At 49.9% G+C, this 23,315-nt stretch overlaps 1 protein-coding gene across 1 annotated transcript in view; it reads left to right on the top strand.

Annotated features, from left to right (window-relative positions):
- Positions 1–23,315, top strand: part of LOC138266501 (transmembrane protein 132D-like) — a 1,755,118-nt gene that overhangs the window by 394,209 nt on the left and 1,337,594 nt on the right. Inside the window, exon 2 of the mRNA XM_069215367.1 lies at positions 19,482–20,370. Within this exon, the coding sequence (XP_069071468.1) occupies positions 19,482–20,370 (889 nt within the window). The remainder of the gene's footprint in view (positions 1–19,481; positions 20,371–23,315) is intronic.

The following is a 23,315-nucleotide window of genomic DNA, read 5'->3' on the forward strand; positions in this document are numbered from 1 at the left end:
ATTCCTTCCACCGGGTAGCGAGGCCAGACGGAGGGCCATCAATAACAAAAGGCTCCAATGCAGGGATAGATGCCATGATTACACCAACCACCAAATGAAAAGTCCCTAGTGAAGTCCCAGATCACACTGCCCCCCCCAAACCTCTGGAACACGTTCATGGAGGCTCAAAATTCCAACTTCCAGAATACCAGCAATGGAGGGCACACCACAAAGGAAGAAGGCACCAAAACCCCTCACCGGGCAGGAAAGACGAGCCTCCAACCAAACTGGAGTGAAAAGAAACGGGCGAAATCCCCCACACAGCAAGCCTCTCCAGGGAAACTCCAAACGCGGCCCAGGCAGCGGCATCCAGGCAATGCTAGCCGCGACCCAGGCGGTTTCCAGGCAACGCGATACGCGGCCCACACAGCGGCCCCAGGCAGCGTCGAACGCGGTTGCTCCAGCAACCACACTCCAATCCGGCAGCTCAGCGAGGCTCCCACAAGCACGAAGAAAGCGGGAGAGCCACAGGGAAACACATGACGGGTCCACAAACCTCCTCATCGCCAATCTGTAGTGTTCCAAGAACGGCCGCAGAGGCGACCAACAGTAAGCAGCTTCTAACAGGATACCAGTAACAAACGCACTCCACCAGGAAATGATTCGTTGCTCCACACACCGGGTAAAACCTCCCCAGGGTATTTATTGGCCAAACAATTAATTAAACAATTAACTACGTAATGGACTCTACCATTGAAGAATACCAATAGAGGGGGAATTAATGCCATTCCCTTTCACTAATTCTTCGATGGAAGAGCCCATTCACAAAACATAACACCACCCACGCAGAACCTTTAGTCATTTGGCAAGTTCTTATAAATATCTGTGTGTTGGGGGTTCGGAACATCCAAAGGCCCAATTTCCGATCCATTTTCTAATCCTCGGCGTTAGACACATCTATTAAATAGGGTAGATGGATCCTGCCTTCCAGTCCAGCCACAAGCCTGGCAGGCTGGGTAGGCCACTCAAGCAGTTAGGCATGAGGACTTGGGAGGCTGCCTTAGTAAAGGGCAAGTTACACTGCGAAGATGAGATATTTGAAAAGAATAATGTTTGGAGGGTACAATTTAATGTTCTAATCATTTAATATCCCATCCCCCAATACACGTCTTTTTCTTCCTCGACGTATGCACGACCAGCACAATTATCATTTCTGTCCATTTGTAAATATATTGCACACAACAGGAGAGAGGCAATAGGTCAGGTCTTACATGAATTGCTTTGGCCTGGGTTGCTGGAGGCAGCAATCCCACACCTGGCGTAGGTTGCCTTCAATTCAAGTGATATGTGAGGTGTCTTCCCACCCCAAAACTTTGGCTTGATCGTTACACTGGATGTGAGTCACAAATGTAGGTTTTTACAATAATTGCCATTCCCATAGCCCCCACTCCCACATGTATAGTGGAATTTATTTAGAAACTTCCCAGTTGTTGAGGAGGTGCAAGCAGCCAACCTACGGTTACATGGAATTGGAATTGGAGTTGTAATAGTATTTATATAGCGCTTACTACCCCTGACGAGGCGTCGAAACGCTTTTCGGCGAGTAGCACGCTACTCCGGAACCCAAGAGGAATTAGTGGTAGATTAGTATAGGGAAATATGAGTACAGTTTTAGTATTATTATGAGTTAATTTCTGTCTTCCTGATTCACATGGTCAATAAACGAGACGTTCCAAGAGGCAGAAGTTCAGTTCTAGAAGCACCAGCCCAATACTCTCTTGCTTTCTTAAAGTCACAACTTTAGTTTGCAAAGTGTTCACAGCAAGGTTAACTTTTGAGTAGCTCTGGTGACTCTGCCCGGCCCTGAAGAGCCTCGGGAGTGAGATCAATGAAAGCCGAGTCACCTGCGCATATGGATGGCCTGCCTATAGAATACCCGACTTCAGTAGAGAAGAGTGAGCGGGACTGATGCCAGAGGGACACATCACTCAAGTAAGAGAGCTGTGATGCTGGATCCTGTTACTGCTTTCTAGTCAGACATCAGCATCCTGGTAGCTCTCAGAGCATCCATAGGTAAACTGAATGGCTGTAATTGTTGCCCTAATATCACTCTTGAGCTCTTATTAAAGGCATTTGCGAGGCTACGTTCCACAGTGCTAAAAATGAGTACATTTCTCACTCAGTGGCTGGACAGTGTGAGGATGGTCAGCTATTGAATTACGCCTGCAGAAAACAGCACGAACCATGGGAATACGTCCCAGTGGATCTGCCCATCCCTGTAATCTACCACCAGCAACAACCTTACCTATCATGTTAGAAGGTGGAGGAAGTCGAAATGAGGCAGGTCGAACTTCCTCTTTGTAGAAAGGGACTGAAGGTTTGTGTTGGCAGAGGCATTCAACCGCAGACAGTCAGTAGGCATAATGAGAAGAACTTTTCCTTTTAATTATCACCCGATTCTAAAATGGCATTGGGATCACACCCTGGCCTGGGGCAGATTGCTCTTTCAATTGCTTTGTATGTTCCTTGATCCTGCCTTTTGTTACAAGACCCCCAAGGTCATCTCTCTCATTACATCCAGGATGGATCTGCCATGGGGGGTATTAATATATCCAAATCATTTGTTTTCCACAAATCCAGAGAGGGGTCTGTTCCAACCTTACAGGTCCCCTTCAGACCTCATTTACAAAGTACCTTAGCGTTTCATCTTTTTATTATTTTTGACACAAGACCATTGTGATTTAACATATTTGAGGTTTTTTTTTTGTTAAGATGGTTGAGAGGACGGTTTTGACCATCTGGTCCGCCTTGATTTTTATGGGCGAGCGCAGAGCGCTCCATCCATTCTGTAATCTCTCTTTGGGCTTCCAACCACGCCCATGTCACGTCAGTCACTTTCATTGGTTCGTGGGCTTGCCTTTTAATATCCGCTTGCTTCCATTTGTGAAAGGCGTGCATACGTCATGCTTTTTCCAGTGTTTAGCCCGCCTACACAGCACCAGTAAACTACTAAAAACATACGAGGCTCGATGTTTTCAGCATGGTGTCCTGGCTACTTTATCTGTTTATTTTCCACGCAGCGCGATGGCGCTGCATTTTACATAGTGTGATCGCGCTGCGTTTCTTTTTTCTTTACAATGCTAATATCTCTAACAAATGCAAAACCCGTTGCATTGAAAATGCTTGTTTGCTTTCTGACCACATGGTTTTTGACCTTTTACTGTGAGGGAGCCTCCTGGTCGGGGACTCACCCACAGTAAACTCGCGGTAAAATGACCTGCGCATGTTTACCGCTGATACTGCCATGCTAAGGAAAGGCTGCTATGGCGCAGCAAGAGTAGGAGGCCCCTGGCTGGTTACACGTGATCATGTGTGCACATGCGTGTGCACCCATGTTAGGGCTGCGCGGGGAGGAGTCCTGGCGTGCGCAGCCCAAGACCTGCCCTTGGGTAGCCTGGCGCAGAAGGAACTGTGCAGACTGAGTGGTGGCTTGGGGTAGGCCGCATGAGATGGGTGAACACATGTGAGGGATAGTTGGGTGCTTACTGTCTTTTCACTGTAGGGACACAGGGGGTCATTCAGACCTTGGCGGACGGCGGAGGCCGTCCGCCAAGGTACCGCCGACAAATGACCGCACCGCGGTCAAAAGACCGCGGCGGCCATTCAAACATTTCCGCTGGGCCGGCGGGCGCTCTCCAAAAGAGCGCCCGCCGGCCCAGCGGAAATGCCCCTGCAACGAGGACGCCGGCTCAGAATTGAGCCGGCGTAGTTGCAGGGGTGCAACGGGTGCAGTTGCACCCGTCGCGTATTTCAGTGTCTGCAAAGCAGACACTGAAATACTTTGTGGGGCCCTCTTACGGGGGCCCCTGCAGTGCCCATGCCGTTGGCATGGGCACTGCAGGGGCCCCCAGGGGCCCCGCGGCACCCCCTACCGCCATCCTGTTCATGGCGGGTTTCCCGCCATGAACAGGATGGCGGTAGGGGGTGTCTGAATCCCCATGGAGGCGGAGCGCGCTCCGCCGCCATGGAGGATTCAATGGGGCAGCGGTAAACCGGCGGGAGACCGCCGGTTTACCCTTTCTGACCGCGGCTGAACCGCTGCGGTCAGAATGCCAGCCTGTTGGCGGTGCTCCCGTGGTCGGTGACCCTGGCGGTCACCAGCCGCCAGGGTCAGAATGACCCCCACAGTGTCCTTAATGTCTTTTCACTGTAGGGACACTCCAGGAAATGTCGTCAGTGTGCTTAATGTCTTTTCACTGTAGGGACACTCCATTGACTGTAAATAGGGCATAACTCAGGTCCCCTAGGGCCCACAGAGACCAGAGTGTCACCAATGTACAGTGCAACCTGTATATAAAGAATGAGGCATAGGTTATAAAAGAATAGTTGTACAACTTATGGGTCATCCAGGAATGTCATCTTCCTCTGACTCAGCTCCGGATTAGGGTCAATTACTGCTCTATCCAGCTGCCTGAGCAAGGCCTTGCATCAGTCAGCCAGCTGTCAGCCCCTGCCAGGAAATGGGCGGAGAGGCCCTGGAAGGAATGTCGGGGAGGAGGGGCTGAGTTTCAGAGCAAATGTGGCCCTAGCTCCTGGACGACACCATTTTGAGCTATCCCAGAAGGCTGTGCAGGGAGGAGGGGACAGGGGCAATGAAGTGGTGTGTGACATCTGGATAGGCCGGAGGTGCAGGCCTGCAGGACACTTCCGCCCCCACTTAAAAGGTCCTGCACAGGGGAGGGCTCTCTCTCTTGTCTGTGCTTCAGTGCTGGACACTGGGACTGCAGGCAGGAGTCATGGGCAACTGGAAGGAAGAACCCCTGACTGCCCCCGGGACAGTCACCCCCGGGAAGGACTCCAGGCTCAGCAAGGTGCAAACCAGGGCCAGTTAAGCTGGCCCTCTTACCCCCGAGGACTAGTTGGGGAAAAGGCTGGGCTGGCGCAAGGAGAGAGCGCTGCCCAGCAGAAAAGGAGGGCATCCAGAGGAAAGGCTGGCGCAGGGTCTCAGTGAGACTGGCTCCCTACAATCTGAGACCCTTCTAGGCCAGGAGGCCTAACGAAATCCTGGTGGCAAGGGCTTGTCATCAGGAGTGAAACAACACCAAGAGCATCAAAATCAGCCCTTGGGGGCCTGAGGTATCCCAAGGAGGTCTGTGACCTTCGACCAATTCCTTAGAGAGCAGTGAAGCACGTGGGGCTCCGTCGCTACTCCGGTCGATGCCCCTGGGGTTGGCCAGGGCCCGGGGGCTGCCCCCAAGAGGAAAAGGAGCTGGGGGAGTGCTGTTGCACCCCTCCGTGGCACAAGAGGGGGTACCGGACCCCATCCTGCAGCCTGGCCTGTTCATGGAGACAAGGGTGGGGGGCACCGTCATGCCCCCCTCCTTGCCGCCATGGTGAAGGGGCCCCAAACCCCATCCAGGGACGCCCTGCAGACGAAATAAAGTTGTGGAGCGCCATCGCGCTCACTGTGAAAATCCAGGAAGGGGGCCCCGGATCCCATCCCAGGGACCCACCAAGAAGGATGGTTAGGGTGAGCCGTCGCCCTCCTCGTAAAGATGGCCGCTGGCTGAGGAAGAGGCTTGTGGGCAAAGACAAAGCTGGGGAGCACAGTCACGCTCCCCGTGGAAAGGCCAGCGGGGCCCCAGGTCCCATCCCGAGGCACCCATGCGGAAGTGGAAGTCGGGGGGCACTGTTGCGCCTCCCCGTGAAGCCACTCAGAGAAGCCCCAGAACCCATCCCAGGGCCCTGTGAAGGGGAGAGTGGGGAGTGCTGTTGGACCCTGGGGCCCCAATGTGGCAGGAGTAGAGGGGGGAGCTCTGTCTGCAGACAATGAACAGTCTGAGGGTGCTGGCAGGGGGCCCATTGGTGCCCATGCCATGGGCTCGGGCAGTGACGGGTCCCCTTGTGGCCCCCAGGAATGGCTTTTTGCCAGCCTTTTCATGGTGGGGACCTCGCCATGAAAAGGCTGGGGAAACTGGGCTCGTGATCAGCACGGTGGCACTGAACTCAGTGCCGCCGTGGCTGACCAGGACTCCAACCCCCGTTATCCCATCAGGAACCACGTTCCTAGTAGAGGCAGTGGTCCCCTGGTAGTGGGACTGACAGGGTCGTAATGTGGCTGTGGGACCGCCTGGCATGCTGCGTTCCCACCATCACTGTGGGTTTGGCAGTCCTCGGACTGCTCAACCCATAATGAGGGCCTTAGTCATCTGGAGGAGGGGTCTCCAAAATTGGTCCAGAAAGTATATACATTTTCATCTAATGAATTTAAATAAAAACTATGTGTACTCTGGTTAGACTGAAGAATTGGCACTGATTCTACCCTTAGGACCAAGATCGGAGAGCCCCGTTCTAGTTGCTGCCTTGCCTTACTCTGCGTCAGGGAGCTGTTCCACGGGCATTACCGTGGGTGGTCCGACGCAACACCCGTGGGTTTTGACAGATACCCATATTTACAGGGACATGTAAACCTGGGACTACGCCAAAACCTTACGCCTCCCCAGAGGAGACGCAGTGAGGAGAAGTATCACCATTTCTTCTTGTTTTTTTATCTTTCTATGGATGCTGAATTCTGCAGCACACACAGAAAGAGGAAAATGCCCCCATGGATCGTTTTTATGCAGGAAGGTGACTTTTCCTGCACAAAAAGAATCCTGCATGCAAGGCAGGCACCCTTGCACCGTGGGGCAAGAGTGCCTGCGTTGGCGCTAGGCAGTCAAAAGGGTGCACGCGCAGGGGAAAAGGACAGGAATGCACCGTATTTCATAAGTACGCTGCATGTTTGCCCTTGCCCTGTGGCGCAGGGCTGCATGTGTTCTCCTGCCCCGTGGCGCAGGGCTGCATGTTTGCCCTTGCCCCGTGGTGCAGGGCTGCATGTGTTCTCCTGCCCCGTGGCGCAGGGCTGCATGTTTGCCCTTGCCCGTGGCGCAGGGCTGCATGTGTGCCCTTGCCCCGTGGCGCAGGGCTGCATGTGTTCTCCTGCCCCGTGGCGCAGGGCTGCATGTGTGCTCCTGCCCCGTGGCGCAGGGCTGCATGTGTGCCCTTGCCCTGTGACGCAGAGCTGCATGTGTGCTCCTGCCCCGTGGCGCAGGGCTGCATGTGTGCTCCTGCCCCGTGGCGCAGGGCTGCATGTGTGTCCTTGCCCCGTGGCACAGGGCTGCATGTGTGCCCTTGCCCCGTGGCGCAGGGCTGCATGTGTGCCCTTGCCCCGTGGTGCAGGGCTGCATGTGTGCTCCTGCCCCGTGGCGCAGGGCTGCATGTGTGCCCTTGCCCCGTGGCGCAGGGCTGCATGTGTGCCCTTGCCCCGTGGCACAGGGCTGCATGTGTGCCCTTGCCCCGTGGCGCAGGGCTGCATGTGTGCTCCTGCCCCGTGACGTAGGGCTGCATGTGTGCCCTTGCCCCGTGGCGCAGGGCTGCATGTGTGCTCCTGCACCGTGGCGCAGGGTTGCATGTGTGCCCTTGCCCCGTGGCGCAGGGCTGCATGGTCAGTTGCTGTGTGCGGCACCACTTAAGTAAACATGCCCCTTGGTGCTTCTTCACTAATGGAGGCCAGAGACCTTCCAGCTTCTGGGAAGATTCATTAAATTAGCAACAAAAGAGCCCCTCCCACAGGCCGGTGAAGTGGGTGGAAGGGGAGGTGGGGGGAGTAGGGTCAGTCCCATGTCATACAGAACATTTCCAGTACACATCGAGCCCTAGTTGTCAGCAACGATTATCTGAAAGCGATGTGTGACTCTGGACCATGAACTTCTGGCCACTTTAAAATGATTAGACTCTGGCTATTGACTACTGCCAACGCCCGGATGCTTGGAGACGCAGCATCTGTGCCAGGCGAAGGATAATTGGCATTATCTTGCGGAGTGGGCTGCAAAAACCTAGGCGAGCCAGTCTCGGAGATGTGACTACGACTGACTTAGTCCCTTCCCAGCCCTACTGGCCTCTCAGCAGCGCCAGTCAGTCTGGATGCACCCCGTGCCCTCAAAGGCCGGCCACCTCTGACTGCACAGACGCCCTGGCACACCCCGAGGACCCCCAGCCTGTCAGCTCCGCTCTGACCTCCAGAGTAATGATTGTTTTAACATCTGCAGGTCAGAGCGCCTCTCCGACGACTCTGATGCACAGCATTTATTCCAGTATTTATTTTCTTTTCTTTATTTGATGTTCAATTTATGTCTCAGAAGAGGACGCGGCGCGGGGCTGCGTTCTCCCACTTAGGCTGTCTGCCACCAACACACACATTAGATTCCTGTGTGCGAAAAAAATACATATGCTAAATTATAAAGAAAACACATCACTTCCCATAATGAGGTGCTCTCTGTGCTGGGAATGACTTGCTTTCACTTTCAATTCATGCATTTAAATACAAATAGAATGAAACTATACAGGACATCTTCAATTCAGATGTTTCTTTCTTTGGTTGTCGCAGTACCAACACGTTGAGTAGAAACGTTTAATCGAGCCCTACTTAGAGGGATGTTTAGAGATGTCAGCCTAGGATGAGCGCCTGTAACATGCCCTTTGCAAGATGTACAGGATGCTTTTTCTGTCTGTGTAAATTATTTTTCTCTGGCATAGGGAATGCATACTTCTTGCTGTTTCACCAACTATATTACTTCTCTAATATTTGTTTGTGCACAGTATTTGTAAAAAAAGAAAAAAATGCAAATATTTTCTTCATTGCAAAATAAACATAACCTCTTAATAGCAATCAAATTACATCTGTAGTACAAAAAATTACCAAAAGCGAGGATGAATCGTATGTCATCTGGGGTGATTTCTCCTAATTATTCCTTGTAATCTTCCCCAAACAAGGTGGAATAGCCCATTACCTTCAGCATTCAGATGTCACAGAGTGAACTCTCATGTGCTCATTAGTTTATCGTCCCTGGTACAAGATCTGCTGTAACCGAGATTCCTGGGGACCGCGGTATAGACTCCGGTAACCCAAAGCAGGTAATGACTTGGGGCGTAGAGCTGTCTTCATCACTTTCCCAGGTGGGTCACCAATAAAATCTGGTTGAAGGCCAAGATAAGCTGGAACCTGTGTCTGTCCTTCTGGGACAGTGGTGTCCCCATATGTCTTTAACCTTAACAAGGGCTTAATTTCTAGATGCTTGCTTGCCCTTACTAGGCTCCACCCCTTAATTTCTAGATGCTTGCTTACCCTTACCACATTCCACTCCCTAATTCTGAGAGGCTTACATATCCTTACCATGCTTCACCGCTTCCTAGATGCTTGCTTGCCCTTAGCAGGCTCCAACCCTAATTTCTAGATGCTTGCTTGCCCTTGACATGCTCCAACCCTTAATTTCTAGATGCTCGCTTGCCCTTACCAGGCTCCACCCCTTAATTTCTACATGCTTGCTTACCCTCACCATGCTCCACCTCTTACTTCCTAGATACTTGCTTACCCTTACCAGGCTCCACCCCTTATGTTCTAGATGCTTGTTTACCCATACCAGGTTCCACTCCTTACTTTCTAGGCTCCACCCCTTACTTTCTAGATGCTTGCTTACCCTTACCAGGTTCCACCCCTTACTTTCTAGGTGCCTGCTTACCCTTAACAGTTATCCACCCCTTCATTTCTGTAGGATTGCTTACCATTGCAATGCTCCACCCCTTACTTTCTAGATGCTTGCTTTCCCTTACCATGCTCCACCCCTTACTTCCTAGATGCTTGCTTACCCTTACCAGGGTACTTACTTACTTTATAGATGCTTGCTTACCCTTACCAGGTTCCACCCCTTACTTTCTAGATGCCTGCTTACCTTTACCAGGCTCCACCCCCTACTTTCTAGATGCCTACTTACCCTTAACAGGTATCCACCCCTTAATTTCTATAGGATTGCTTACCCTTGCAATGCTCCACCCCTTACTTTCTAGATTCTTACTTGCCCTTACCATGCTCCACCCCTTACTTCCTAGATGCTTGCTTGCCCTTACCAGGCTCCGCCCCTTACTTTCTAGATGCTTGCTTGCCCTGACCATGCTCAACCCCTTACTTCGTAGATGCCTGCTTACCGTTAGCAGGCTCCACCCCTTACTTTCTAGATGTTTGCTTACCCTTACCAGGCCCCACCCCTTACTTTCTAGATGCATGCTTACCGTTAACAGGTAGCCACCTCTTAATTTCTATAGGATTGCTTACCCTTGCAATGCTCCACCCCTTACTTTCTAGATGCTTGCTTGCCTATACCATGTTTTACTCCTTATTTCCTAGATGCTTACTTGCCCTTACCAGGCTCCACCCATTAATTTCTAGAGGCTTGCTTACCCTTACCAGGCTCCACCCCTTAATTTCTAGAGGCTTGCATACCCTTACCAGGTTCCACCCCTTACTTTCTAGATGATTGCTTACCCTTATCAGTCTCCACCCCTTAGTTCCTAGATATTTGCTTACCCTTACCAGGCTGCACTCCTTAATTTATAGAGGGTTGCCTACCCTTACCAGGTTCCACCTCTTAATTTCTAGAAGCTTGTTTAATGTAGGAAGCTGGATCTCTATATAGTGTACTATTATGGAGTACACTGTGCAGGGAGTCCAGTGGTTCCCTAATTGGCAGTGGTGAGGCAAAAGTAGATAGGAATAAGGCTCTATTTTGTAGTTGTGTGGGCGAACAGTTAGACTTATCAGAGGGTAGTGCTAAGCATTTGTTGCACTCACAGAGGCAAGAAATGAGACACACTCACAGAAGAAATCTTAGACCAATTTAGAAAACTAACATTCCTTTTTATATATGTTTCAAACCCAAGGACATTGTTATTGAGTAAGTAGATTTAGAAGCATAAATCATTTTTAGTTTCAAAAATCAAAACAAGAATTGTGATTTGCAGGTAAGTACAGAACTTACAAATCCAGCCTTTGGGGTTTTAGGTGAACACCAACCAAGGGTCAAATCAATATTGAGAGTTCACCCCCAGCGGCACAGGTGCGGCCGGGTGCAGAGGTCAAATTTGGTTCGGGTGCCCAATGTTAACCAATGGAGATTGGGGTGTGGTCAAAGATGCGCTGCTCACGAGTGAGTAAAGCCATGTCAGGGGTTGATCTCCTGGGTTTGAGGTAGGCACAAGTGTGGGCCACAAGGCAGCACCAAACTTACACCCTCAGCAGCATGGGGGCGGCTGGGTATAGAGTGCCAACACAGCAATGGGTGCCCAATGTTAACCAATGGAGAGTGGGGGTAACCAAAGATGCATTGCTCACAGGTAGGTAAAGTAGTGTTAGGGGGTTGACCTCCTGGGGCTGAGGTAAACATGGGGAGGGGCCACAAGGCAGCACCAAACTTACACCCTCAGCGGCAGGGGGCGGATGCAGAGTGCCAACATAGCGGTGGGCACCCAATGCAAGGCAAAGGGGAGATCAGTTTTGAGAATAGGATGCAGGCTCTGGCCAAGGGGCGGAACAAAGAAGATCCACTGCTGCCCAGGTAAATTCTGATGCTGGGGACGTAGGGACACAGAGGGTCCAGCTCCCCAAGACTCCGGGGGCAGGGGTGACCTTTGGCGACAGGAACAGCTTACCAGGCAGTTCGTGGTCCGGGGGGGATTTTCAGTTTTAGACTGCAGGCTTTGAGGCAGAATCCAGGCATGGGTCAGCCACGGTGGGCTCAGACTCCAATCGCTGGGGAACCTTTGAAGGACCAGTCGTCCACTTTGACTCAGGCCGTGGGCGTCGGGTGCAAAGGTGGGTCTGAAGGCGGTTTTGCGGTTCCTCAGGGCAGAGTTTTTTTCTTTTAAAGTTGGTCTCTTCTTGAAAAGGTCCGCTGCTCTTGGGAGATCGTGATTTTTGTCAAAGGCAGTCCTCCCAAAGCTTTGGAGGCCACTGGGCCACAGGACAGGTCGGCTTTTGGTGCAGGATTGTCGAGAGCTGCAGACAGGCCAGTAGGGCTGAGCCTAAGTCAGTTGGTGTCTGAAGTCTTCTCTGCTGATGTGATTCTGTAATATCCATCTCTTCTTAGATCATCAGGAATCTGAATACTAGGGTTCAGGCGTGCCAACTAAATACTGAATTTAGGGGCATTACAGGAGTGCCAGGTCGTAGCCAAATGGCTACTCACTTTTAGGGTGACTACACCCTTCTTATGACCACTCCGGCTGGGAAGTGGGCATAACCCTAACCCTAGTGGCCTAATTCCTTGAAAAGTAGTGTCCACTTCAGCTCGTCCACCCTAGGGGTGGGACTGGCACGAAGTGGGCACTCCTCCTAATTTAACTGATTTTCCCACCTGTGCTCCCACCAAAAGTGGGGTCAGGGCCATCTGGAGAGATCTGGGTCACATTACAAAGGCCACAAGGCCTTTGAAGCCCCCCTCCCTGGAATGTCCATCCTGCCTGGGAGAGGAGGTAATACCTCTGCCTAGTGCAGCCTTTTGTCTCTGGGACTCAAGAGCACTGGCTCCCACTGTGGGAGTCCAGAAACATATCTGTGGTGGATGAACTGGTCAGGACCAGTCAGTCAACACACTAGTAGCTGGTAGGTTTCCAGGGGTGTGCATTTATTAATAAAGAAATCACCAAAATCAGTGTGGGCTTGTGATTCTGAGATGTTTAATGCCAAACATCTCAGGATCCATAGAAGCCATCATGTAGCTGGGAAACTCACAACGACCAGTGTCTAGCACATGCACTTGAAGGGGCTTCCCTGTACATGTACTATGTATGAGAATCAACAAAGATCTCAATCTGCTCATGCAGGCATGCCTTTACATGTAATATAGTGCACCCTGCCTTAGGGCTGTAAGGCCTCCTAGAGAGGTGACTTATGTATATTGAATACAGTGTTTAGGGGACATGGCACACAGGCTGTGTGGCATGTTGTGTTTTCAATTTTGGGAGCATCTTGTCATGCAGCCTGTAATGGCAGTCTTCATAAGGTTAGTACTGGGTCCCTCAGTGTGGCACACGTTGTTCTTCAGCTCTGAGGGGCCTCTTCAGTATCCATGCCCTAGGTACTAGGGGTATTATTTACTAGGGACTTACAGGGGGCTGAAGGGCCTGATCCGTTGGGGATCAAATGACCAGGTGTCTTGTTTTAGGGAAGGAATGATGGCACTGGGGAACTGATTAGCAGGCCCCCAGTGTGTTCAGTCAGAGTTGTATCTAAAACCAGGCAAAAAGTGTGTGTGGGGTGATGGTGCTACTGCAACAAGAACTCTGCTCCCCACACTTACCCTTACCAGGCTCCACCCCATGCCTTCTAGATGCTTGCTTACCCTCACCAGGCTCCACCCCTTAACATCCAGAGGGTTGCCTACCCTTACCAGGCTCCACCCCACACCTTCTAGATGCTTGCTTACCCTCATCAGGCTCCACCCCTTAATATCTAGAGGGTTGCCTACCCTTACCAGGCCCCACCCCACACCTTCTAGATGCTTGCTTTCCCTCACCAGACTCCACCCCTTAATATCTAGATGCTTGCATATCCTTAACAGGCTCCACCCCACGCCTTCTAGATGCTTGCTTACCCTCACCAGGCTCCACCCCTTAATATCTAGATGCTTTCATATTCTTTACAGGCTCCACTCCTTAATTTGCAGATGCTTGCTTACTCTTATCAGACTTAACTCACATGTTAAAGTGCCAGATCAGCATGATTGCCTTTTCTGTGATTTGGTTATACTGTTTTGGGTTGGTAGTTTCCGAGTAAATATAAGTTGTATCAGCTTTCTTCAGATTGCAACCAGATCACTCAATCATTGGCAGTGTTCGTGCTTCTTTGGAAGAAACACTCAAAAGATACTCTTCAGGTAACACTTAGGGGGTCATTCCGACCCTGGCGGTAAAATCCGCCAGGGCCGGGGACCGCGGATGCACCGCCAACAGGCTGGCGGTGCATCCCTGGGCATTCTGACCGCGGCGGTACAGCGGCGGTCAGAAACGGGAAACCGGAGGTGTACCGCCGGTTTCCCGCTGCCATGGGGAATCCTCCACGGGGATTCCGACCCCCTTACCGCCATCCTGTTCCTGGCGGTTTTGGCCGCCAGGAACAGGATGGCGGTAAGGGGTGTCGTGGGGCCCCTGGGGGCCCCTGCAGTGCCCATGCCAATGGCATGGGCACTGCAGGGGCCCCCTAACAGGGCCCCACAAAGATTTTCAATGTCTGCTTTGCAGACACTGAAAATCGCGACGGGTGCAACTGCACCCGTCGCACCCTTTCCACTCCGCCGGCTCCATTCGGAGCCGGCATCCTCGTGGAAGGGGGTTTCCCACTGGGCGGGCCGGCGGCCTTCTGGCGGTCGCCCGCCCGCCCAGCGGGAAACTCAGAATAACCACGGCGGTCTTCTGAACGCGCAGCGGTATTCTGGCGGCTCCCGCCGGCCCTGCGGTTACCGCGGCCGGCGGGAGTCAGAATGACCCCCTTAGACCTGTGCACAGCAGACCTTCAGGAAGATGGAGGCTACCCCTCTGGATCCTCTTCCAGTCCTTGCTTCCTGGAAGAATTTTTCTGGGTTTTGATGCTGGGTGAAATAACTCATAGAAAGTCACAGCAGTCTTTGCCAGAGAGACCTGTTTCTGTCACAACTTATGGGCTGGATATGACTTTCTTGATTAGGAGACACAGCCTTGCCAAGTGCCATGTGCTTGTTACTGCTGTAACATAATGTATCCTTCCGAGTTTGGTCTTCTCTGAGTTGAGGTCGCTTGATATGTTTTGTGGGGCAATCCATGTGGTTGTTCGTTCAGGATATCTCCATTTGGATCTATTTTTTATATTCAGGCTTTCTGTATATTGCTTCATGTTTTAAAGGCATAATATAGAAGTCAGACAGATGACCTGGCAGGAGTCATGCAATGCTAGAGGTGTCTGAAACTCTCCTCGAATGAGGTGTTCCTTAACTGAGCTGACTGGCGCCTGCAACATTAATGTAACAGAGAATCACCCCATTGGGTTCCAACTTACAACTTGCAGAGTAGACCCATGCCTCATCGCCAGGCACTCAAACCACTTCTTTTTTGATAAAATAATTTGATTGTATGTCAAAAGTAGAGGTGAGCAAACCACTGACAGCTCGAGGCAGGCTTGAGACTGAAGGCTCGCTCTAGCTCAGCTCAAGGTCTCGGAAGATCGGGCTGAAATCAAGCTGAGCTTTCATGTGGCTCCTGCCTGACTCCCTCACTCTACACTCATGCACGGAGGTAGAAACAAAGCATTAACATTTGAGGTAAAAAGGCGTGGCGAGTAAATACCCATGTAAGAGGCCGATCTGTTCAAAGTCAAACTTGAAAACCTAGATTAATCGTAGTTTCCCGGTTAACCAAATTGTGTGAGCTTAGGCATAGATTTCATTTCACAGATCATCCTTTTTTCACTATTCTCTATGAAAGCACCTTCAGACAGATGAGTTCAGTATGGAGAAGTGTGGCACAATGGTAAGAGTGGCAGACCCTGATGCAGAGATCTGGTCCAGGACCAGGGTTCAATTCCCCACCTTGGTGGGTCTTGGGCTTAATTCCCTTGGACCAGAGAATTCTCGCCTCAGTGCCTAATCTTATTAATGGGTCCCACTCTGTAACTTGGGGCAATTGCTTGCTTAATCTCCACAAGGGCTCTCACAGAGCTTAGATGCCTGGCTTCACCCTGGGGCTGTCCAGCAGTGGGCGCCTCACAGGGAAAAGCCAGGAGGGGTTCCTCACAGGGAAAAGCCAGGAGGGGTTCCACAGCAGTATGCTACAGCGCCTTGAGACCCTAACGGGTGAGTAGTGCGCTATACAAGTGCGAAGTTTACAGAATAAATGCTGTACAAAACCTGGCATGTTTGATTTATTAGACTATAATGTTGCTCTATCTATGAGAATTTGTGTCATATGGGTTCACATGACAACTGTCTTTCCTCTTAATTCACTAATGACATTGTCGCCAGTGCGGGTCAAGCGCAGGAATGTTCTAAGTTCATGACTAAAAAGTATCACTTTTGATAAGAACTTCTCTGTGAAGTGCTATAATGTGACACATTAATGTCAACGCATCCACATGTTAAAGAAATACACTTTTTAGAATGTTGAAGTCTTTACTATATCTTACATGAGTTTGTTGTTTGATTTACGTAACAAACACTTGTAGGGCTCGGCTCGTGCACGGGCTCATGTCGCAGCTCTGGCTTGGCTCGCCCTGTTAATTTGTTGCTCCATCCACCTCTAATGTAAAATCAAAACACAAGTAGGTAAAGAAACAAACCGGCCTATTACATACTTGACACATTTTCTGACTTAAAGTTGTGATTGCAATGCCATGACTGGTGGAGGTTGAGTAAATATTTGATTGAGTGCTTTGCAAATGTAAATAATGTGCAGGAAGGGATTCAAGTATGAACCACATCAAAAGAAAACAAAACACTTGAGTTATAAAATCATCATTAAAAAAAATTGTTTAATCCAGGTTGATTTGAGTGACTCATTCAAGAGTGTAGAGATCTGCCATAGTGTTGAAAGTATATGACTATCTACCCCTCTGCAAATGACAAAAAATGTAAACAGTATATATTTCAAGGAGTCGAAGAACGACTACAATTTAAAGATCCGCTGATCTTGGAGATGCCTCTGCTGGTCTAGTGGTTCCACACTGCTCTTGGTTCTGCGCGGTCCTTGTCCGGTTCCCCACTGCTTGGACTACATACAACTCTATTCACTAACTCTGGATGCAAATGCACCCCTGAAGGTTGTGTGCAGAAATTGCTGCCATGGCGGTACTCTCGACCAGAACATGTGAGTCCTCATCTCTCCACCTTCCGGCTGCAGCTTCCTATTGTTACTGCACGTCAGGAATCCAGAAGTCTAGCACAGTGGTTCCCAACCTTTTGACTTCTGTGGACCCCCACTTTATGATTACTAGAACCCAGGGACCCCAACTGAATCATTACTGGAGTCCGGGGAACCCCTACTAAGTCATTAGTGAAAGCTGGGGACCTATTCTGTTAATGTTCTTTAATTTTCTTAGCAGTCGCGGACCCCCTGAGGATACTACGCGGACCCCCAAGGGTCCCCGGACCACAGGTTGGGAACCACTGGTCTAGCATGTGTTTAGTGCAGAAATACTGAGTGGAACAGCAAATAATGACGAGACAAGTGTCATTTTAACAGACCAAATCTCTTGCCCAGAAGGCCAGTTGAAGCTTGTAATGCTAAAATGCAAGCACAATTTATCATTTTTTTATACATCTTTACTCAGTGCAATTCTATGGAGCATACAAAAAAGCAACAAAAACTTGCTACTATCAACAAACTTACCTAATGAGCAGATGGCAGGATCTTATCACAGAGAAACCGTGAGGCGCCCTTGAAACATTGATATTATCCGTAAATGCTGCTGTCTTTGCTAACTTATTAAAATCTCTCTTCTGGTTACCAATGTCCAAAGCGAGGCTGCTCCTTACTGTGCGGTGCAGATGTGCAAATGTACTACCTTCGATAAAGTGCCTTCGAGGCGGATAGAGCCAAGAAACTTAATAGAACACGTCGGAGTAATACGAAAATAACAGTAATATTTAATTATAAAATACACCAGTGTATGTTGTGATATGCAGGTGTAGGGTGACATTGACGTTAAAGCAACAGAAATACCAGATAATGTTTTCACACAATTCAGAAGCTCAGTTCGGCTACAGTGCTTACCACAGACCTCTTCACCACCAAGAGATCTCTCTAAGCAAATGCATACCTAAGGAATGCTATAATTCATTCATCCATTGTATTTGTCGTTTCAAGAGTCATTCTTCTGACCAGGCTTCCCCTATAGCCCCAGCACCCCCTCTTGGTGCTTCTCCTGTACACAAGAGGTCGCTGGTGGGTATCTTTGTCAGTATTCACCCTCATGGGTTGGATCCATTTAATTTTGTCTCTTTTTTGGTTGATGGTGCCAAAATGTTTTCCAAAATAAAAACTCATTCTGAGTCATGTTAATGCCTCAGTTTTTTTTAACATGCACTAGTTTCTGATGATTTGCTAAGTGAGAGGTCCAGGATGTGGTGCAGCGCTTTGAAACAGATGAACGAAGAAGTTTTCCTTATTCAATTAATATTTCATTCAATGTCCCTGGATTAATACCAGAGAGAGCATGGTAAGGTAGAGGTTTTTGACATTTAATTTTAATATGAACATTGTCTTTGAGGCAAAAGTTGCTAAGGTTTTGTAATATTCCTTCCTTAAGCAAAGTGTGTGCCTGGGAATTTTTTTAAATTACACTGCCCTTGTTTTGAGAATTTCGAGTTTCGCTTGAAATGTCCCAAATTTTGCCTCATGCCACTTTGCGCAACTAGGCGCCATTTGCTGTAGACAATTGACAGCGAAAGCACAGGAACAACAGAATGTGTGTGACTTGTTTGTGGTAATTTTTCACATTTTTTTTAGCTTGAAATGCGCCCTCACATCAAAAATTGACACAAGGGCACGTTTTGCCTAAAATATAGTTGTAAATGACGGATTTGCATTTCACGTAATTAAACGTATTGAAAAGTTGGATTGGTATGTGAGGAGCTGCAACGACTTGAGTGTCACTAGTTCAGCTACTGGGCAGGAAGAGAGGTGCTGTGGTTGACTGCAAGGCCCCCCTTGTCTTGTTTACATGGTTTCATGCTGATGTGGCAGCCAGTGGGAGCAGCTCTGTGTAGGAGTCTGTAAGGGAGAGAGCAGGAGCTACCTTTGTGATGATGAAGAGTGAGTGATCTGTGAAGAGGCCCGAGATGTGTGGACATGGAGTACAGTAGTGTATGAGCATGAGATGGAGAGTATATCTGGGAGTTTGAGGGTGTTGGTGGCTAGTGGGATGTGTATGAGGTTGGATCTGTGAGTTCTGCAGAGGCTTTCACTGTATTTCTTGTTGTCTTGGCTGTGATTGTGGGGATGGGCGACTAGTTGGAAGGGTCAGTTGTATGGTGAAGTATTAACTTGTAGGTTTCTCCTTGCTCTTAAGTTAGGAGCTGTGATTCTGGACCTAGGCCCTTCCAGATCCAACAAGGCTAACCCGGGTAGCGCCTTAGGTTTGTCCACCCCTTGCCTTGGTGAATGAGCTCCTAGGGGGTGGGGATTTGAGGAGGGGTGGCAGCAAGAAACTGATTGGCCAGAGTGGCAGTAGAGGCCATGAGACGTAGGTGCAGGACATGCTGGGGCACTTTAGGCAGTGGCAGGGCACTAAGGGATGATATGAGACGGGTGGACTAGTGCGTAACTGAACCTGATAAAGTGTCCACTGTGATGGTGAAAGTCATGTGATCTGGGACAATGCAGACTGGAGCACTTCAGTGAACTTTGGCAGATCCCTTTAACTGCAGGTCTGGGTGTTCTTAAACTTCTAAAAATCAGTAGCGTCAATTTGTTTGCCGTGTGACCATCCCAGAAATGTCAATAACCATATTTACTCAAAAAGAACAAGTTCCTTCAGATGTTGGACTCACACGAAGTTCTGATTTTCTTTTTAGATTGAGTTAGTTCATTTCACATGTATGGCTAATGTCTCCAAAGTAAGTGTTATGTTTTGCTAAAATGCCCTCCTGTGTTCTCTTCCTCAACAGTGGTCCACAGCCGAGGGATCCTGGACGGCGTGCAGAGGTTTTCGCTTCTCCCGACCTACCTTCCTGTGAACTACAACATTCTTCACAGCGACGTAGCCTTTTTCCTCAAAGAAGCCAACCAAGACATCATGAGGAACTCAAGCCTGCAATCCAGGGTAGAACTCTTCCTCATATACAAGGCCAAGAGGCCTCCTGTGGTCAACGCCACCTATGGACCTTTTACTGTGGAGCAAACAGTGCCTCAGGAGCTGCTCTTTCCCTCCAACCTCTTTGGCTCGACCGACGCGTTCACCTTCAACTGGAAACTGAAGTCACACATCATTCGAGAGGACATCTACCCCAGCAGGCCCAAGGTCCAGGTCCTGTTCTATGTGGTAGGGCGGGACTGGGACGACTACACCACCACCGAGCGCCTCCCCTGCCTCAGGGTATTCGCCTTCAGGGAGACCCGAGAAGTTAAGGGGGGGTGCAGGCTAAAAGGAGACATGGGCATGTGCGTGGCAGAGCTGGAACTCCTGCCAGATTGGTTTGAGCCCCCAACAGTTGTCTCGGGTCGCAAGAAATCAATGGACCAATCGGATGGAAGCCCTGTGCAACTTTATTACACCATTGAACGAGGGGATGAGAAAGGGGAATGCCTCAAGGTGGACCTGAAGAAGGCCGGCGGCCCCCGCTTTGGTCGCAGCAACATGGACGATGGAGGACCACCCTTACAAAGGATTGGGAGTGTTGTTCTTCACCAGACACCTGGTAGCCCACCCTTGCATGAAATTAGGTTAGACGCCAACATCGTTGTGCATTATGTCTCCAAGGTGGCCACTCAAGGTGATGTTTGGACCTTCGTCGTGTCGATCGCGAAGAACTCGACGATGAACGCGTTTCGGCTGCGGTGAGTAAAATTCTATGCTCCATGACTCTCTGAAGCCTTGATGGCAACTTCTTTCCTTGCAAACAGAGAATTTTGAGTAAAAATCTACGCTCTGTGACTCTCTGACGCCTTGATGGCAATTTCTTTCCTTGTGAACAGAGAATTTGTGCCTGCTGCGTTTGCACAATGAGTCCTCGTCCTGGCCGAGGTTTCTGCCGCATGCCAGCAGCAAATGGCTGCTCTATCGAGTGCCCTTTCGGATCATGAAACGCGGTGTTTTCGCCGATAAACTGGCAGCCATAATAACTTATTTGATTCGCAGCACGTGGTCCCAGCATGGCAGCGCGGATTGCATTTGGGTCCGGCTGTTGTGAGAGCCGGAGGGAGCGAAGACACAGTTGTTTTAATCACTGCTAAAAAGACAAGCCGCTGTTCCTTAAATGTGTAATTTTAAAACAGTTTTGTTTTCAGACACTGACTGCGCCTTGCTTGTTATTTTCACTTTTACTGGCGCTTGTGGAAAAATAAAAGGGTTCCAGGGCACCCGACATTTTATTCATTCAAAACATGCAGGCAGTGGCCCTGGAGTACCACCCCCCCCTCTCCGCCCGCGACAGCTCGTGGGGGCTGGGGTGGCTTTTGGAGGGCGTGGGCCATGTGGGCAGCTGAGAGGAGGGTCGGGCTTTGATGGTGAAGGGGGTGGGAGGGGTGGGCAGGGAGTCCTCTCTTGGGCGAGGGGCCTGCTGGAATGCCCTCTCGCACCCTCTGGCAGCTAGGACTTAAAGGACAGACTTTGACCCGGAATAGGAACGAGAAAAGCACCAAAGGGGAAAAGAAGGGGAAAAAGAAATTTAGAAGAGTGGCGAAGAGAAAATGCGAGGTTGGAAAGAAACCCTTGAGTGCGGTGTAGGGGCTGGGGTGGGGGGGGGGCGGGGGTGCGGGGGGGGCCTTGGTGATGAAAGAAGAACGAGATGAAACGAGAACCAGACAGCCTTGGTACTGGGCAACCCTTTGGGCCAAGGACTTATTATTATATCAATCAGGTGTTTCTAAAGCGCAGATCTATCACCCCTGAGGGTATCCGGGCACTGAGGTTTCACCGGTCTTGAGTCTCTTTCTGAAGTCTGCCAGGGAGGGTGCCACACGTAGGTGGAGGGGGGAGTCGTTCCAGGTCTTGGCTGCGATGTCGGGGAAGGAACCGCCGCAGTGGCTGCGGTGACTGCAGCAGGTGTGTGCCAGGGCCAGGGAGCGCAGGCGTCTGGCGGGTTGGTGGAAGTTCACGCGCTCATTGATGTACGCCAGTACCTGGAATACAAATTAAGCACTGCCTGCGGGCCTGTCAGACTCCGAAACCAATGCCAGTTGGGCATTAAAACCTCCCTTTGGCAAAACAACTTCTTTGCCATGTCACTATTTCTCCACTGTGCCCTCTCAGTCCCTCTGACCAAAGAATCTTCTGGAAAGGATGATAGTTCTCACAATGCCAACCCTAACTGACCACTCTCCTGGGCCTGAGCAGACTTGTCTCGCCTCTGAGCTGCCCACCTCCTTAAACCCACTGGCACTCTCACCTCACACGCATCATCACCCTGAGCATTATTTGCGCAACTGCCTCTTGCCGCTACAGCATAGATATCTGCTACCTGGATGTGTTCTTCGAAAATTGAACAAAAATCACTTTTAAACTAAGAAAATACAGGTGTCTAGCCCACCTGAAGGGAAACCACTGTTCGGCCACCGGCATTGCATCTTATCTGTGATAGGTTCAAAGATGTTGTTGGAAGATGTCTGAAAACAGTTACTGGCTGTTCAAAGTACACCTTTCCAACAGAGATATGTGGCCTTGTTGTGGCATCTGTAATAACCCCACATCTCTGCTGCCTCTCAGTCAACCACAAAAAAGATTTTGTGTCGTTTACCCTTCTTGGGCACCGCTCCGGTCACCAGAAGAAGCCTATGTTGTCCTTAGGGTACAGTGTTTATTGGGGTAAGGGCGCTGTTTAATTTGTAAATAAAAATATGCCGGTGCCCAAATCACTCCTCTTAAACACACGGCTGCTGCAATTAAATGTGGGAACACAGAATACTGAGGTAGAGTAATCCTGATGCCATCTCGGGCCTCTTCAATCCATTTACATCCAGTCCCTTCCCCTTCAGCTCACACTTGCAGCTTTCTGCTTTCTTCCTTTGTGACTCTTTTTCGTTTTTCTTTTCCTCCATCTTTCCCATATGTGTCTTTTGCTCGCAGCAAATGCTTGAGGCAGAAAAATTAGTGCCATCACTCAAAAGTAGGTGCCGGTACTTCGCACCAGAAACAGCAACCACAAATTAAGCACTGAGGGCAATGCTGATCTGTGGCACCTTTGAAGTTTAGACAAGTGATTGGTATATTGCGCTCAAGGTGCTCCAATTGGCAATTGGAGTTATGAGCCTGGACAGTCAGTAATGCAGGCGAGCATGCACAGTTTGATGCTTATGTGAGTAATACCTTTCCAACAGCAGCTATTTACAAAGTGGCAATGGTGTGTAGTGACGTGAAATGTTCATACTGGGCACCCCAAAATGACACCTGTGGAGAGAGGGGGTGTCCAGTACACTCCTTTCACAAAGAGGCGGCGATACTCAGAAATAAACGCGAGCCCTTGCTCTCCAATATCCTTTAAGGGACTTTTTTCAATGTTTAAATATTTACTAGTGCACCTGGATTGGTGTTTTAACCTCAGTACTGGTCCAAGGCTGCTCTTCCGCCAGTAAGACACGCCCTGTTTAACTTGGATTTTCAAATCTTCTTTATAAAAGCTTTGCCTTTTCAGTCTTCCTCGTGAATTTTGTTTGTTTCTGAATTAGACAGAACATCTCTTGGAGTAGGCCTTGGCACTGTGATGAATTCAGTTTCTTTGGTTTACATGATGATGTAAAGAGGCGGGAGAGCAGTCCAAACACGAGTTCTCTGATGAAGCGTTTTA

The sequence above is a fragment of the Pleurodeles waltl genome, chromosome 11 (genome assembly GCF_031143425.1).
Source record: "Pleurodeles waltl isolate 20211129_DDA chromosome 11, aPleWal1.hap1.20221129, whole genome shotgun sequence".
NCBI classification, from domain to species: domain Eukaryota; kingdom Metazoa; phylum Chordata; class Amphibia; order Caudata; family Salamandridae; genus Pleurodeles; species Pleurodeles waltl.